At 39.4% G+C, this 18,216-nt stretch overlaps 1 protein-coding gene across 1 annotated transcript in view; it reads left to right on the top strand.

Moving 5' to 3' along the window:
• The window catches only part of pknox2 (pbx/knotted 1 homeobox 2), a 70,729-nt gene that overhangs the window by 36,519 nt on the left and 15,994 nt on the right, over nt 1-18,216 (top strand). Inside the window, exons 4-8 of the mRNA XM_063013792.1 lie at nt 2,111-2,247; nt 13,711-13,882; nt 15,929-16,108; nt 16,206-16,335; nt 17,579-17,676. Coding sequence (XP_062869862.1) covers nt 2,111-2,247; nt 13,711-13,882; nt 15,929-16,108; nt 16,206-16,335; nt 17,579-17,676 — 717 coding nt within the window. The remainder of the gene's footprint in view (nt 1-2,110; nt 2,248-13,710; nt 13,883-15,928; nt 16,109-16,205; nt 16,336-17,578; nt 17,677-18,216) is intronic.

The following is an 18,216-nucleotide window of genomic DNA, read 5'->3' as shown; positions in this document are numbered from 1 at the left end:
TCATTAATTTTCATAATTAGGAATATTCTGTATTTAAAATCAGCATTGAAATACCATGGAGACTTGTTAAAAATCGAGTTTCATTTACATAAATCCTCTAGCAGGCTAAGTTCAGGCTTACACGTTATGCAGAGTTGTCTTAAAATCTGCAAAATAAGTTATGTTAAGTCATGCTAGCATTTTCACATATTTACCAAGCTAACTTTATTAAAAGTTAACAATTAAGGAAAAAAGTTTTAGAGTCTTAAAAAGGGTGTCATTTTTGTTAAACATAAAAAAACTGGTTGGCTTGCTAAGCTATTTCACCAATGTAAGGAAATACTTTCTTTTCTCTGCATAATGGGCGCCAATCACAGTTCCTAAAGGACCGCAGCCCTGCACAAATTAGCGCCTACTTCATTCAAATCTACCAAATTCAGCTCATGAGGGTCTTGATAATTAGCTAATGTGTTGAGTCAGCTGTGCAAAATAAGGCAGCAGACTAAATCCTGTGTGCTGTGTCCCTCCTGGACTGGTAACCGTGTCCATACCCAGGTAAAGTGCCTGTAGACAAGAGTGACCTTTATGATGTCGGGTCATCACCTGCCTCGTTCTGGGCGTGTGGGGAGGGATATGCAGTCCGAAAACATCTTTGCCGCACCTCCTCCTCCTTCCTGTTTAACTAGTGTATGCCTCCACCCGGAGGATTAGTGCCGGGGGGAAGAGGGAAGCGGCACAGCAGCGGAGACATGCAAATGAGAGCTAGTTAAGTGTGAAGAAGCTAATTTATTTCCCATTTGAGGCTAGGATTAAGACTTCCAGCACCCAGTGGCCCCCCTTCCTTTCCACCACACGCCATATAAAATCCAGGCAGCAAGGACTGGGGGAGGTAGTTTTGCTTTCTGGGCCTCATCAGGAGAAAGAGAACGAGAGAGAACAAGAGCAGAAATGAACAAGAGGGAGATTGTGATGTTAGTAAAATATTGTACTGTAAACAGATCTCTTTTTACATCTGCATATTTTAACAATTGGTAAGAAAGAGTGAAGAGTTTTATACTGATGATTTATGTGATGGTTTAGATGAGGAAAGTCGTTTTTCATGCAAAGTTTGACCTACATTAAAATCTAGGGGTTGAACGCTGCATGTTTCCTAGTGTGGTTTAATTAGACCATATGCTGCTGTCATTTATGTTATGTTGTCAATACGGGACACGTACACACACAGATATTATTTCTAAATATGTGTACAATGAAAACGTTTCATTCTAATTTAGTCTAGCTTCCAACAAGCCGAATTACTGTTCCTATTTTTCTGCTCATATTAAAGAGTCATTTAAAAGTGCTTCTGAGTCAAATTAGATAAAACACCAACAGTAAATAGTAGTAAAATGTCAAACCTCCAGGTGTACTGACATTACAGCCTTCCAACAACTGCTCCATCCTGTCAGCGTTGCTCCAGGTTGCAAGGTAGGAGCAGTGGACAGTGCTTGGACAGTGCTTTGGCCACCCACCACCCTCTAGACATAGCCAATCATGCCTGTGTAGGTGCCCAGCTGGCCAATAACAGTGCTGGGACAATGTTGGGTGGTGGGCTACCATAATAGACTGCTGCACAAATTAGGCGCCTACCTAGTAAAGACTCCTGGGAAATTAGCGAGACCTCTAATGTGTAAATAAAAACAGATACATTAAAGGAAAGCACACACATTAGTTTTCTCCATTTAGGACTGTAAAGACCACCTACGTTGACTTGTAGAGACCGTAACCACACTTTAAAAACACAACAAGGTGCAAATGTCACACTTTTATTTACAGTGATCATTAAAAATGGTTCATTAAAATTACAGCTTCTTAAACTTTCTACTATACAAGAAATATAAATCACAACAAGCTAATTTCAGAGCATAGAAAGTGCTGTACACAACATCTATATTAGGAAAAGCACAGCAATCTTCAATCCCAATCACTGTCTGTTCTCTCCATGTCTGCATGGGGTGGCTCCGGGTTCTCCAGTTTCCTACCAACTTCCCAAACATGACGTTTATATGAATTAACTGAAGCCATATTTAAAAAAAGGGCTACACCTGCACCCAAGCAATCGTGTTTAGTGTTTTTGTGTCTTTGTTCCCAGATGACAGGCACAGCGCAGCAAAACTCCAAGGCCCAGCAGGTCCACGTCACTGCATCATCAGCCCCCGGGGGCGCCCCGCTTAGTGTGACCCTTGACCCTCAGGCCCAGCTTGAGTCGGACAAAAGAGCGGTTTACAGGTGAGTCTTATGATGTATGTTGCATTTGTGTAAAGTTTGGTTTGTGTAAAGGCTTGTCAGGAGTAGGCAGTGATAGTCTGGGCCTCCATGGACAGTGTTGCAGTGTTGTAGTACTGCAAGTGGCAGAGAAATTGTAAGAAGGAATTGTAAATTAGAAAGATAAGCTTCTAAACAATGATCTGATATCATTAGGAGCAGTGTGAATTCAATAATTTATTATATCTATGTTTTATTAATCAACTTTTCATTATTAATTCTCGCTGGGTGGATTGTGTTTTTAATACTGTTTCCATTTACATGCTTTGTGAATAATAGAATTTGACAGTATTGTACATGTACGATTGCGTTAGTGCGTGTCGGTGTGTACAGAGGCTACAAAGCTGGCTGTGATTAGCAGTGTGTGGTAGCACTGCAGCAGAACTGCGTGCCCCTCAGGCAAGTGTGTGAAGGCCTGGCGAGGCCTGAGGCTGGATCTCTCAGCTCCTCCAGAGAAAGAGCTCTGACTTTGATGTGAGCCGCCTGCCCGAGGCAGCCTGGAAGCACACACACACACACACACACACACACACACTCTTCATCCCCCGGTCCTCACCATCCTGACAGGCTTACATATACATACACACTTTCATACCGAGTCTCCTTCTCACTGTCCTGTTTGTCATACAAACACACATGTTTTCAGACGCAAGTTGGTTGTCAGTCTTCTGGTTGAAAAAGGGGCTTCACAGATTCACGTGCACGTCCATCAAGACACATCGTAAACGCTCTGAATGTCCGTGGGCTAAACAGACAGCTTGTTATGATCTTCATCTGAAAACGTTGGCAGATATCAATACTGACAAGGAAAGCTAGCCTTTAGCTAACTAGAACAATAACACAAAGCATTGTTCTATTGTGCATCTCAAACAATGAGGTAGCGATTCAATATAAGATCAGTGTAAAATTATATCTGGAAACTTGGTGTAAACACATCCTGGACAGGGCAAAAGTTTATCACAGGGCATCACTTACTTACCATTTACTCACTCACAGTAAAACATTTGATCCAGCAGGACCTTTTAGAAATCCACAGTGATATGAAATGAGCACGCCAAACTTCACATACGCACTGAGGATTGGACTCAAATCCCCAGATCCCTGGAGTTGTGCAGCACCCAATTTGGCCGTCTGTTCTTTTGCAATGGTCCCTCTTTTTTTGTCAGTGAATTTTCTCCCTTTTTATCACGATTTGGGCATAGCCAATAAGTCTTCCACTGCTGGGGATGCCGATTACATTTGAGAAGGGTATATTTGACTGCTCCACACCCCTTCCGACGCTTGTGCAGTCCTCAACCCCTTCTTTTTTGCCCGTGCTTTGGTGGATTTGCACGTGAGGCTCGTCCACTTCTGAACAGGCGCCTAGGTCTGCTAACCAGGATCCTGATCCACTTAATCCGGTGGGCAATTTCGTCTGGCACTAGATGGCGTCCTGCCGACCGGTGGCAGAGCCGAAATTCAAACCGGGGTGTTCAGAATCTCAGCGCTGGTGTGCTAGTGGAATATCCCGCTGCGCCACCAGGGCACCTATTCGTGGCTTTTTAGTCCCAGTATTGTTCTACCTTGATTTAATATCTGCAATTGGGTTCTAGTGTGGGGATCCGCCTCACGCTCTATGTAGTGAGGTCTGTTTCAGCCCCGCTACAAACTTGCTTGCTTGGTTAAGGAATCAGTCCTGGAATATCCTTGAGCAGCCTTCTCAGTCTCCAGATTTAAAACCTATAGAAAATCCTTGGTGGGATTTAAAGGAAGCAGCTGCAGCACAAAAGCCATCAAACCTCAATGAGCTGAAAGCTTTTCCACAAAAAGAATGGGAAAGGATTCTAGGAGAGGGGTGTCGGAAGCTTTTTAGCACTTACCGAAATCGCTTATTAGAGGTTATCAAGGCAGAAGAATGTTCTACCAAGTGCTGAGGCTGGGAGTTGAATAACAGTGCTCATGTAGTTAATATTTTGTCTTTGTCTTTTTTAATGGTATTAATTAAAAAGTGTGAGGAATAAAAATGTTCCTGTTAAAACTGTTCACCCTTCAGCTAATTGTTGTTTTACAGATTAGAACAGGAGAGGACAAATAGATTAGTGTATGGTACAGAGGATACCAGACTCTCTTGACATTTACAGGCGCTTTGATTGTTATTCCAATACTTTTGACTTCTGATAGCAGGGTAATTTACTCTGACAGGTTGTTTACTCTTCAGAGTAAATGCCTGCATTTGTCATCACCTTAATTGCCAGCATTGTGGGTGTATAGCGTTGTTTACTGTATGTGGGTGTGAAGTGTTGTTTCGACATTTACCCGACGAGCATTGCTTAATTATTAACAGAGGAATAAAAGTGTGATACAATAATTATCCTAATGAGCTACCGTACTCCTAATAACACATTGTAGAGAGATTGTTTCATATCAGACTTACAGCCGCTGAGTGCATCATCACAAAACTAAATAAGTAATATGAGTAATATAAAAAAGTTTATGTTACGTTTGCAATAGAGAGGACACACTTACAGATTTTATTATTATTTAGTGTTATTTAGTGCAGGAATGTTTGTATCTGATATAGGTTACCATAGTTTTTGGCATGGGTTTAGACTTTACATACTATATGTTTCTGTGTTTCATTATGTTTTTTTAAATATTACAAAATATTATCAGTAAAAATAGACAGTCTGATTATTAATCTACAATATTCATGCATCAGCCAATCAGAGACTGAGCTTTATCAAAAATGGCCATTTCATCACTAGAACTTTTACCTCTACCCAAGACTAAAAGAACACAACCAATATTTTTTTCTGCTGTTTTTGCTTGGTTTTTATGTCCAGTATACAAAAAATAGTATTTTACAAGACAAGTATATTTGGCTGTGTCCAATTCCCTATAATTCGGTACTATAAACACTGTAAAAACATGTAGTCCTAAGTCGTAAGTGAGGTGTCCACAAGCTCAGGTGTTTCTACCACACAGTTGTATAAAATCTATTTATTAGAATGAATGATAATGGTTCTATCCTCATGGCAGCAGTGTGTGGAAGGTGCTTTTCTGTTTTGGCAAGACCTGCATCTTTGGGATGAATTGGAACATCAATGGCAAGCCAAGCTTTATTTAGTCCAACATCAGTGCCTGGCTGGTACTCACAAATACTTTTCTGAGTGAATGTGCATAAATTCCACAGAAACACTCCAAACTAATTTTGAGTAAAACCCTCCAACAAGACTTGAGACTGTTATAGCCAGAAAGTGGGCGTGAACCTCATGATATGAAACAAGCTCATGGTAGGCGTGTATGTTCATGACCAATTAGTGTAACACCATTAGTATTTAAGTTAAAACTTTTTAGTTTTGATTTCCTAGCAATGCCAATAACGTCCGTGTGAACACAGTCCCGGCGGGAGCAGCAGCTTCTCTTACTTCATCAGGGTGCTTTTAATTTGATAGCACCAGAAGAAGCGGTGAAGCAGAAGCTCCCAGATGTGGTAATGCACCATAAAGTCAGTTTACATTCGCTGCCGGGAAGCTCTGACTGCCGCTCAGTGCCCACCGTTCTAACGACTTGTACCATGCTGGGAAGTTTGGGCAGCATTAAAGCCGCACAACTCACCCAGGCAGTTAAAGCCGTTCAATAACAGCACATAGAGTTGCTTCGTAGTCTTTTTCACAGACTTACACGTTATGCCCCGATATATATGGACACATATATGGACCTCTGATGTTTCTCTAATTATTGACTTTATTATTATTGTTCCATTGCTAACTGGTGGATAAAGTTAATTAAATAATAAGTTAGATGCCTATAAAGTTGTGGAAAAAGCACTTTCCTTTCGCAGCATGACTGCGCCCCTGTGCACTAATGTAATGTTCATAAAAACATGGTTTGACGAGCTTGCATTGCACAGGGTCCCGACCTCAACACCTCTGTGATAAATTGAAACATTGATTGCGAGTGAAACGTCAGTACCTAACCTCACAATTTCTCTATTGTCTGAATTATCACAGAAGCAGAAAAGCGGATGCTTTTAAAGTTGCAAAACGGGGTCATTTTGTGTAATAATGTAATTACAATTTAATAATTACACTGAAAATTACCCTCCACTGAACTGGTCCTTTAAAACCTGTCAGTGAATCTATGTATTATATAGACCGTTTCAATGAGGGTAAACAATAACAACGCTACTGCGCATGTCTGTTCCTTTCGCCTTTCCGGTAGCGCCATTTTTAAACATCCATCCAGCTGTCAACATGACGAGCTCGTACTTTGCGAGTCTCCCGAACCCGAAACAAACGCGATATAAGCAGAAATGAATGATAGATCATCAAGTATCTTTACCAGCCCCTTTTGAGGAGAATTTAATAAGTCAGTGTTTTTCCGCTGACCTAAAACGTTTGCCTGAGGTAACATACCCAGACGTGTATCACTACCTTGTTGAAACGGAGTGTGTTTACACCAGAGGCAGTGAAAGCATACCGCAGTTTGGACGCATACAATTAATTATTAAAATCATTATTGTGTCATCTCCCCTTTTGTGTCTGTTGAGCTAAGAGCCATTATAATATGATAAAAATATGACAAACCACAGTGAATTACTTCTCATCTGAATTAGAACATATTAGCTAATGCTAAAACTATTTTTTATAGCCTAACTGGAAATACATGAAATATTTTACAGTAAGCACAACGTATTCATAAATAGTTTATTTACTTTTTGTATTACAAAAGTAGAACCATGTTTCTTTACATGTCATTTAATAATGAAGCTAAGCTAATTAAGCTGTTAATATAATTCCATATAGTGACATTTCCCCAAAATATAGTCCTATACAGTTATGGCTTTTACACAGTATTATAAGGGGAATGTGAACTTTTTAAGGCTTATGTTGGTTTATGTTTATTCTGTACTATTAATACAAATATTAAGCGCCTGCGTATTTTAATACACGTAAGCTAAACGTCAGGGACAAGACACCATGAGAACAGCGTTCAACTGAGTACATTTGTTCACAATATTTATTATGAAATAATATACAGTATATTACATTTATTATAAGAGTTGATGGTGGGTATCCAGCCGTCTCTATTTATAGCAGCAATCCAAGCGTTTCACTGTGCGTTCTTTTGGAAATCTGTTCACCTTTATTTCTGAAAGCAAGTTTGTACCCGGTCTGAGGGAACATCCGACAACCGAACAACACGGTCCTAACTTTAATTTAGACATACTGTCAATAAATCACACCTGAACTAACGCAAAGGAATTGAAGCAGTTGTACTCAATCGCTATTGTTCTGAGCGCTGTTTACCACCAAGCGGAAGCGTCTTAGGAACATCTACGTCACTTCCTGGACTCATGAATATTCATTTGAAACGGTCTATACATTGTCTCTATCTTTAGTCTTAATAAAAAATACCAGGATGCATGAATATGCAAATGAGTGATGCATCGATTTCCTCCTGCTGCACTATAATAGCAGCTAACTGCTAATATATGGCTAATTAGCTTGTGCTTCTCTAAGGTTGATATAAGTAGAAGTTTCTATATCTGGGTCTAGATCTGGATTTGGATCTTTTCAGTATCCTGATTTATATAAGAGTTTCTAATTCTGTTAAACTGCATTTATATGTACAGTTACAGTTACAACCAAGCTTTAGCTCCAGCTAATAGTGCACTGATTAATAGTGTGATCCTAGCAAAGGGAGACTCTGATAATACTGATTTATGCTGGATTAGGTAGTGAGTAAGCAATGATTTATACATGGCAGCTACAGTACGTTCCTATATCACTGCAACAATAAATACTTAAATGCTCTAAAAACTATAGCAGCGAAATAATATAAAAAGAAAAAAAGTTGTCTAGTGATGTCCAACAATTGTGTGTTTAAAATGTTTTTTTTTTTTGTAAGTAGCATAAATAGCTAAACAGTAATAACCAGCTTATGCTATACTGTTTGTTTTATTACTATTATTATTATTAGTAGTAGTAGTAGTACTGGTAGGAGTAGTAGTAGTGGCCTTACTATTTCATCCAAATCATTTATTTACTATAAATTATAAAACTATGGTCATAATTTTGCATCCCAGAACGTGTCCATCATTTTGGATAATATTGCTCTAAAACGTAGCCCAATTGCACAATGTTGCCTTGAGGCAACAAACAAGAAAACACAGTTTTAGAACATACATCAAAACAAAATATGTATTTAAACAATTTAATATACTGTACATCTTTACATATTAATGTATATGTATATATTTTTGTATAGGATTGCTCCACCCTAAAGTATAGGATTGCTCCACCTAAATAAAAAATGACACCCACTTCAGCCCCTCATTGTATTGGTCCCAAACATGTCTTGCAACATTGGGATAGAAAAAGAAATATAAAATTAAAAGGGAGACAAAGACAAAGAAATGTGGTTTGTTGCCTGAAGGCCACACTATGCCATGGAGGGTTAATAATTAAACATTTTAATGCCATAGCAGCTTACAGAACCGCTAGCTAGCAGACACCTAACTGCCAACAAGAAAGCTCTTATTGGATGTGGGTAGAAATTAGTGGGATTTTAATATTAGAGCTTCAATTTACATCTTTATCCTGCAAACAGTTAATTTAATTGTAGCCAAACCTTTCAAAAGTTGGTAATTGGCCATCTCACTTAAAAAAAAAAGGAACTTGCTAGCTTTTTTGTAACTCTTATCTTGTAATTTGAGTATAAAATGTAATTGACTAAAAGTTACTGATCTTATGGACTACAGGTCACTTTTAGACCTACTTTTTTAGGAAACCTGCTTTTCTGACTGTTGTGCAAAATTGTTCCAGAGGAAATAGTTCCAAGAGAAAAAGACTGGCTGCAGTCAGTAGTTGTATACCCACAATGGTCATCTGTATAGCAGGTGTAGTTTATAAAGGAATCAAAGAATGTATGGACGTCAGGTGTACCTAATAAAGTGCTCGGTGTGTGTACATGTTTTGCTTGTTTATTGTTGTTTTTACCTGGTGTGGCATGTTATATTTAATCCTTTATGTGTGCAAAGCAGCAATGAGACATGACCAGGTAGCTTTATGGGCCATTACCTCCCAGAGAGAGACGTGTGAAGGAGAAATACATACAAAAAATGAAAACAGGACAGAAAGAAAAATGCACAACTGATAGAAATATAGCAGCGGGGGTTCCTTATAAACCATGATGGTGAACAGTGTGTGTAAGTGTGTGTGTGTGTGTGTGTGGCTCTAGTGCATGGCTAGCTCTAAACGTGTGGCCTGGGGGTGGGTGGAGTAAATGTATGCCAATGAAAGTGTGTATGTGTGCGTATGAAGAGCAGTCTCAGCATGGGGGAACCTTAGACTTGGTTTAATAAAGGCAGCAGCCAGTCGCTCGGCCTGATTAGGATGGCAAACACACCGGGTGAGTGCACCCCCATCGCCCGGCAGCCTGTGGGTGGCCCAACACGCTATACAAACGAATGCGGGCAAAAACACAAGCTTCATTTCACCATAACTTGCTTTGATGCTTCTCTGGTTTCCGCTGCTGCCTGTTTTTTTTAGGAGGGACTTTTTCAATTGTGTGAAGTTTCCTAAATCAAATAAATGTGAAATAAAATGACTTAGAAACTGTTAAAGTAGAATGTAAAATACTTTTAATAGCAAAATTCATATGTAAATAAAATCAAATGTAGCCACACAACTTTGAACTTGCCTTTAAATCTATAAATAAACTATAAATATAAAATACACAATTGGCCAAATGTATGTGGACACCTCTTCTAATTATTGAGTGCACGTAATACAGTCACATTCATTGCTACCAAGTGTATAAAATTAATGTTAAATTAAAAAATATTCCAACACTGTGACAGCAGTTTGGGAAAGGTCCGTTCCAGTTTCACCACAATTTTGCCCATGTCCACAAACTGAATCTGCACAAACCTTACAAATGCCAAATTTGGGCACAAATCCCCACAGACACGCTCTTAAATGTGAACAGCAAAGTGGATACTTGTATAGCTCTAAAAGGGAGGGCAACACTATATTAATGCCCATGTAGTTTATGCTCCACATTCTTTTTAACTTTGTCCACATTTTAAAATCCTGGTTAAAATCATAGCAAAACTGAATGAATTCTAAACTAAAATGACAACTTAAAGTAAGAAAAAATGAAACACATACATGCTTATTTAGGTAACAAACAAGTATTATTTTGAAGTTCCATTCTGTCTCGTCTTTATCTAAACAGCAAATTTGCAAAATAAATACATTATTTTTCTTATTTAAAATATAGTCCGTAGATGCTGTTAATAAATCAGGTTTTATATTCTTGGCAGCTGTTACCGAGTTTGCACATTTGTGATCAGTGTTACAGTTCCTCTACAGGGTCATTTTAACCCTTAATCTTTATATATATATTTAATTGGACGAATCTGATCTCATTTAAGATGCCAGCTCTTGAAACAGTATGGTTCTGACTGTGTGCAGTCACTCACCAGGGTCTGTGTATATCTGAAAGTCTGAGGTCGAGTGTGAATAAAATAAACAAGTGAAAAGTAGTTAAATAAATGGAAACGGGGGTTTTATTTGGCTGCTGTGATTGTAACTGTTAGAGAGATCTGCTTTGTTTTTCTAACCTTTCCTAGAAATATTTTCTCCCAGTTAAAATGTGGGAAAATAAAGCTAAAATGATAATAATGTGTTTTTGACCGCTGTGTAACTAATCCCGGTCCTAATGTATGGATAAAGCGGTGTTCTGTTGCGTTCCTTTATCTGATTTCAAGTGATTCTGCTGACTCCTACCTCTGTAAATGGCAAATTTTATGGGTACGATAATGGTGCCCAAGGGGCAACTACATCTTCAGCCCTCTGCACTGCAGATATGGCCTGTTTTTAGGTTTTTAACCAAGGGCATGAATACCTCACACTCTGCTGCATAATTTAAACTGCAGGGTTGTAGCTGCAGGCGTGTGTTTTTATTTCTAACCATTGCGCCACAGTTTAATAGAGGCAGATTAGTGAAATTCTTGCTGAAAACGACAAACCACGCAATCCAGTTATTAGTGATTTGCAAAGTATAAAAGATTTTTACTGAGAACAGCTGGTTTTAGGAGTCAGATATTCAGATATAAGTGGTTTAAGCTTATTTTAACACAAAGCTGTGCAGGTCCTGTGGTTTTGCAGGATTTTGCAGGATATACAGTGAGATGTAAAGGCTTTATCAGTGAAAAACGTTTAACCACAATGAGCACAAGTTTAACACACCTTGCCATTTAACAAGCTCATGGTAAACTGGAGGGACAGAACCATTCGTCTTGCATTTATCTAAAACCTAGGTTCTATTTTCTCAGATTCGATTTTGCTAACAGGTTGGAGAATGTACAACTAATTAAACAGGTCTTTAAATCTGCCAGTATTAATGTGGTTGTACCAAAATAGGTCTTTCATTTGGCTGAGATTTGAGATCTGTTTTTCCACCTTTTAAACCATTCAGTGACCCCTTTTTAGCCCCTTATCAGAACAAATAATTAATTATATTAGGTCATGTGATCAGTCAGAATAACTTTAGTTTTGCAGTGACTCTGGGCATCAGTTCATTACTGGGCATCATAAACCCACATGATTACATACTTACCTACAGCTCAGGGTTACTGAAGTAGTCAATCCACCTTCTGAATGTGTTGAGTTGAACTCAGCTACCCAAACCCTATTTTTACAAACTGTGCTTCCGTATCACCTTGCAAATGTGATGTATTTGGACAAGTCTGGCTGCCATTAAATACATCTTTAAAAATCGATGTGTGACACAAGATTTGAGGCAGCAAGCCAACTGGCTATTATAGAATGGCAGAAGAACAATATTTCTGAACGGCATATTAAGGCATTTTAACCCTTTAATGGTCTGCTTAACCATTTGGTTGAGCTTACTTTGAGTCTAAATACTTGGGTAAAAATAAGCTGTATTTAAGATGGTTCTAACCTAGATGTTAACATCATGCAAGCAGCTGAAAAATCATCCATGAAAGTTGCATAATTTTTGTGATCATCTCAAATGTTTGGTAGAGGCTCATTAAGAAATACTGTGTGCACTAGTAAAAAAAAAATATATATATATATATACAGTATATACTAATTGTTTGTTGTTAGTATAGTCCCAAGAAAGTAAGAAATGCAAAGAAATAATTTTTAAACATAATTTTCTTAGTGAGACAATCAAAAGCTTAAAATCTACTTTTTATTTCCAAATGACCAATTTAGGCTTACTTTTGACATCAAGGCTCTGAAAGAATGCAGCAAAATGCCTTTGTATGTGTGTAATTGATGTCGGGAATTGCGAGTTAAATAAACGAGTGTAGATTAGCTAAAGAAAATAAAAATAAAGTTTTTTATTCGGTTGGCATATTTACAGCTGTTTAGAGCTTTAGCTTTTACATCATGTTCGAAGATGTTATTAAGCTTTTCTCCCAGTTGGAAATGTGGGCGTGCTATTTTTGCACAGGTCTGATTATTACACACATATTAAATATGCTCCTTAGCACTCCCCAGCCCTCGGTGCATGATCCTTATAGACTCATAAATGTGCAGAAAGCAATTTAGCAGATGCTGATGAGTTGACTCTTCAACAAACAAAGAATAAACCAATAGTTTAGGATGTTTGTCTGCTACCCTGTTTCTGTTTTTACTATAAAGCCCATTCTGGTTCCTAATGATCCCATAGTGAGTATCAGTAAAGATACGACAGGTACCTTTTCAGATCCCTCACTGGTCTATTTGAATATCCAGAATTTAGGGTTCAAACTGATTGGGTTAAAAACAGCTCTTGTGGGACTGACCTGATATCGTCCTGTGGCTGTAGGCTGTGTAGGGGTTATGATCCAGAGCTTAGAGGGGATGAATAGGGAGAGATAAATGTACCCATTTCCTCCAGGGTGCACCTTGGCTGCTGGGGAAAATATAAAAGAAGGAGATGAAGAAGAGTGGCTGTTGCAGTGGAGGAGAGCCATACGAGCCCAGAGGGAGCGCAAGACGTCTGCGTGCTCGGTGCAAGCCTGTTTAGTATTCACCTCACGCTGACTGGAGGGAGCCGCATTAAATTGGGATCAGGCAGATTAGAGTCTAATATAGCGGGCTATTAAAGGCTGCAAATGAGAGCGGTGGGTTACAGCCAGAGCAGGATCTCCTCACCCAGCCTGTGTAGCCTCAAGCTCCTAGTACAAACACACATCCGGACACACAATAGTAATAAACACTCATGGATAGACACACACACACACTGAAATGGTCAAGTGTATGTAAATACCACTTATTAATTTTTGAGTTCAGGTGTTTCAGCCACCATTGCACACATGTATATAATTAATTCCCAATAATTTATTTGTCTTGAACGGTTTGAGTCTACTCCCATGCACAAAGCAAGGTCCATAAAGACATGTCCCGTCTCTGTCTCCCACAGGCACCCATTGTTCCCACTGCTGGCTCTGCTGTTTGAGAAGTGTGAGCAGGCCACACAGGGCTCCGAGTGCATCACCTCAGCCAGCTTCGATGTCGACATTGAAAACTTTGTGCACCAACAGGAGCAGGAGCGCAAGCCTTTCTTCAGCGAGGACCCTGAACTCGACAACCTGGTCAGTCCAAAAAAAGCTTGAAATGTAACTACCAGACCGTCCTCTTTTTTTTTTCAGTAATGGGCACTTGCACATCCATTTCAAGGGTTGTCCGTGTTTATATGTTAGGTTAATTCCAGCATCACCAGAATAGTGCCAGAGAAACGCTGGCATGTCTAAGTTTTCTCCATCACTAGGTCGTGGACCTTAAAATTGGGCCTTAAAGCGCCCTCTTGTGGTCCACAGACCTTTACTTAGGTAAAGCCAGTGGTACTTAATTCCAAACAGAGAAAACATAATTACAGTATAAATATAATTCTGTTTTTACAGAATGCAATTCTTAGTAAAGTTAAAGCAAAAATGGATTGTATGTTTAACATTTTTGTCCCTTATTGCATTGTCCCAATTTGGATGAACTTAATCCCCCTGGCGATGACATCTTGCTGGCCACGGTAGTACGATACTTAAGTTGGCATTTTGACCTGGCAAAAGGAATTGCTGTTGTGATGGCACAAAGGCTATGCCCCATCCAGCCTTTCTTCCCCCAGTCTTGAGACTCAAACCTGAGCTGATACTCTGCAACGGTGGCCTAGTGTATTAGCAAATACATAGAACATCTTAGACATATACTTTTGTTTTTAAAATAAATTTTTCTTGCATAGTTTTTAAGGATAGGGCAACAATGGGGGTCATGTGACACTAACGTGAACATTTTCTGTTGAGTATGGTGGATCAGCTCTAAATTCTGCAGGGTAAAACATTTATCATATTCATTTCTAACCCTTTTTTCTCTCTCCGTCTCTCCTCCTCTCTCTGCCTGACAGCTAGCAGTAATTAGAAATTAGGCAAATGAGAAAGTGGGGAAAAGGTCAATGCTCGTCATTACCAGGGCTCTCGGCCGACTAGCGCAGCTCAGTCAATTAACTCCGCATCTGTGTGCTTTACGACGGGCTGGTGGCGCCGGGCCCCTTCCTTACCACGTTTATCCCGGGCGAGTGATGGCACGGTGCCCTGACAGAACACGCTGCAGTAATTGACAGATTTATCTCCTCCTTGGCGAAGCGTTTTTTAAGCCCATTTGGTTGTCCTTGAATATCGACTTTGAAGGAGCGTTTAGTCACATCCAAGTCTAAGAAAAAAGAATGGATAGTCTCAACGGACCCAGTGTGGAGGTACTGAGGCAAACTGTATGTGCTGCAGAGAGGAGGATACATTCTAGTTTTTAATCAGTGTAACCAGAGTATTTAAGGTGAATAAGAATAGGGCACCAGTCCATTATAAGGCACAACTTACTTGTTTATTTGGTCTTATTTTCACCTACTGGAATGCATTTTGGAGGTGGGAGGAATTCTGAGTACCCTAAACCAAGGTTTTTCAAAGCCGAAATAATTGGTCGCAGAGAAAAATAATAATTATTAAATAAACTTATAGGTGAATGCCCCCTTTTGGAGGCTTTATGTTACATCTTGTAAACTACAGCGGGACCAGAAAAGAAAAGTTTTGTCTAATTATACATTTAAATACACCAAATGTAAGTAAAACTTGTTAAACCAAACACATAATTCACTTATTGCAACAGGTTTATTATTAATATTCACTTTATGGTCAAAAACTTTATGGACAGCTCTAATCTAGTTATTATAACTTTCTAATTATTTAGATCAGATGTTTTAGTCACACTCATTACAGGTGCATTTTCTGTTTTTACATGACTGGTCAATAAATACTCGTTTTGACAAGTTTGTTTGTGGAGGAGCTCAAGTGGCCCGAAGGGAACCCTGATCTCAACCCACTGAATACATTTGGGATGAATTGGAATCCTGTATTGAGCCAGGCCTTGTTGTCAAAAAATAATACCTAACCTCACTAATGATTATTTGACTGAATGGGCAGAAAAAAAAATCTTGTGAAAAGCCTTTCCAGTGGAACGAGTAGAGGCTGTTATAGTCGCAAAGGTGTAGCCAACAGTGTGGCTGTAAACTATGGCAATGAAATCAGGAAATGCCAGTATAGATCAGATGATAATTTTATTCATGATTTTTTACATTATTTAACTGGGTGTGATAGATGGTGAAAGCGATCCAGGTGTTGAGGATCCACCTGCTGGAGCTGGAGAAGGTGAACGAGCTCTGTAAGGACTTCTGCAATCGCTACATCACCTGCCTCAAGACTAAAATGCACAGTGACAATCTGCTACGCAACGACCTGGGAGGCCCATATTCCCCCTCGCCCACCAGTCTTCAGCAGGTGACACAGGAACGCGATATTTGTCACGCATCATCAGCGGTCAAGTGTGAGTCTGTAATTTACTTTATTTATCTTATTGTTGAACTTTTCTCTACAGGATCTGCTGCAGAATTCGTCCCCGTCACTCTCCTCTGTGTCCAGCTCGGTTAACTCTTCAGGCATCGGGGCCGGCTCTCTGCCTCAGAGCAATGTCACCATGACCTCCATCAACTCACAGGTGGTGTCAGGTGAGAGTGCAGTTATTACAGTACTGGTTACTGGATTAGTTATTGGTATTAAATCTGTATTGAAAAGCTAATGTGTGGTCCGGTATCAAATTTTGGATCAATATATAGTTTAACATTGGGATCAGGTATTAGAGAGGTATGAGTATATAATATTGGCTTGATAGCAGGTATTAGATTAGTATCAGAGTTCTGAGTTCTGAGTTGTGGTATCTGATCAGCTGTAGACGGTGGATGAGTATTGGCTAAGTGTTATGTATCAGATCAGTAGGTGTATTGGGCTTGGTTCAGTAGAGTAGCGTATTTTGGATCAGTATAGAGTTTTACATTGGTATCAGGTAATGGAGCGGTATGAGTATAGAATATTGGCTTGGTAACAGGTATCAGATCAGTATCAGGTTTCAGATCAGTATCAGATTTTAGATTAGTAGCATGTATTAGATAAGTTCTGGGATCTGATCAGCTGTGGACGGTGGATTAGTATTAAGTATTGCCTCAGTAGAGTAGCAGATTTTGGCTCAGTATATACAGAGTATAGAGTTTTACATTGGTATCAGGTATTAGAGAGGTATGAGTATAAAATATTGGCTTGATAGCAGGTATAAGATTAGTATCATGTTTCAGATCAGTATCAGGTTTTAGATTATTAGCATGTATTAGATGAGTTCTGGTATCTGATCAGCTGTAGAAGGTGGATTAGTATTAAGTATTGGCTCAGTAGAATAGCAGATTTTGGATCAATATAGAGTTTTACTTTGATATCAGGTATTAGAAAGGTATGAGTATAGAATATTGCTCAGTAGCAGGTATCGGATTAGTATCATGTTTCAGATCAGTATCAGGTTTTAGATTAGTGGCGCGTATTAGATTAGTTCTGCTTTCTGATCAGCTGTAGATGGTGGATTAGTATCATGTATCAGATTAGCAGGGGGTATTGGCTTAGTAGCAGATATGGAATCAATATCAAGTATGATCTGTCAGGGTATCAAATCAGATTCAGATCAGTACAGTATTTGATGTAAATAAGATATTGGCTTAGTATCATCAAATGTACAGACTTAGTATCAGGTGTCAGATTAGTATAGTAGTTTTCAATATCATATCAGTATTAAGTATCATATGGGTATAGAATATTGACTCGGGCATCAGATCATTGATTCGGTTCTGTTTCTACTGTGTGTGCGCGCGTGTGTGTCCGTGTGTGTGTGTATTTGTGTGTGTGTGTGTTTACGAACGGTTCCCGCAGGTGGGACAATGTATCAGCCGGTTACCATGGTGACCTCCCAAGGGCAGCTGTTAACGCAGACTTTACCACAGGGGACCATCCAGATCCAGAACACACAGGTGAGAGATGGACCACAAACACACACACACAAACAAACAAGGCACACACACACACACACACACACACACACACTGGAAACAGAACCGATTCTGGCCCAAGCCCTCGGTTCTCAGTCAGAACAGGTTACACCGGTATAGTTTCAGAACCTGTTCTGTGTGTGTGGCACAGTAAGCAGATAAGGGAGGCTATTTCAGACAGTCATAAGTGGGGTGAGAACCCAGGGCCCACAGTCTGCCCCACAGTCTGCTCCACACATATGCTGGGAATAAAGCTCAGGCCGTGACTACATCACAGACAAGCTCCCAATAATGATACCCCTGCATGGAGCCTCAAATTAATTCACCCTGCTTCCTGGAGCACACACTCCCATGTGTGTGTGTGTGTGTGTGTGTGACTATGTGGGGGAGGGAGTGAAGTCACATGACAACCAGCTGCATGTATAATGTGAAGATTTTTTTGAGGTTGATTATTTATTTATTTATTTCACACAGCAGGAAGATTTTGCTTTTTATAACTTTTCACTCGCCACATTAAACGAA

This window comes from Trichomycterus rosablanca, chromosome 18 (assembly GCF_030014385.1).
Source record: "Trichomycterus rosablanca isolate fTriRos1 chromosome 18, fTriRos1.hap1, whole genome shotgun sequence".
NCBI classification, from domain to species: Eukaryota; Metazoa; Chordata; class Actinopteri; order Siluriformes; family Trichomycteridae; genus Trichomycterus; species Trichomycterus rosablanca.
The sequence above is the reverse complement of the archived record's forward strand: the minus strand, read 5'-3'. Positions and strand labels throughout refer to the sequence as shown.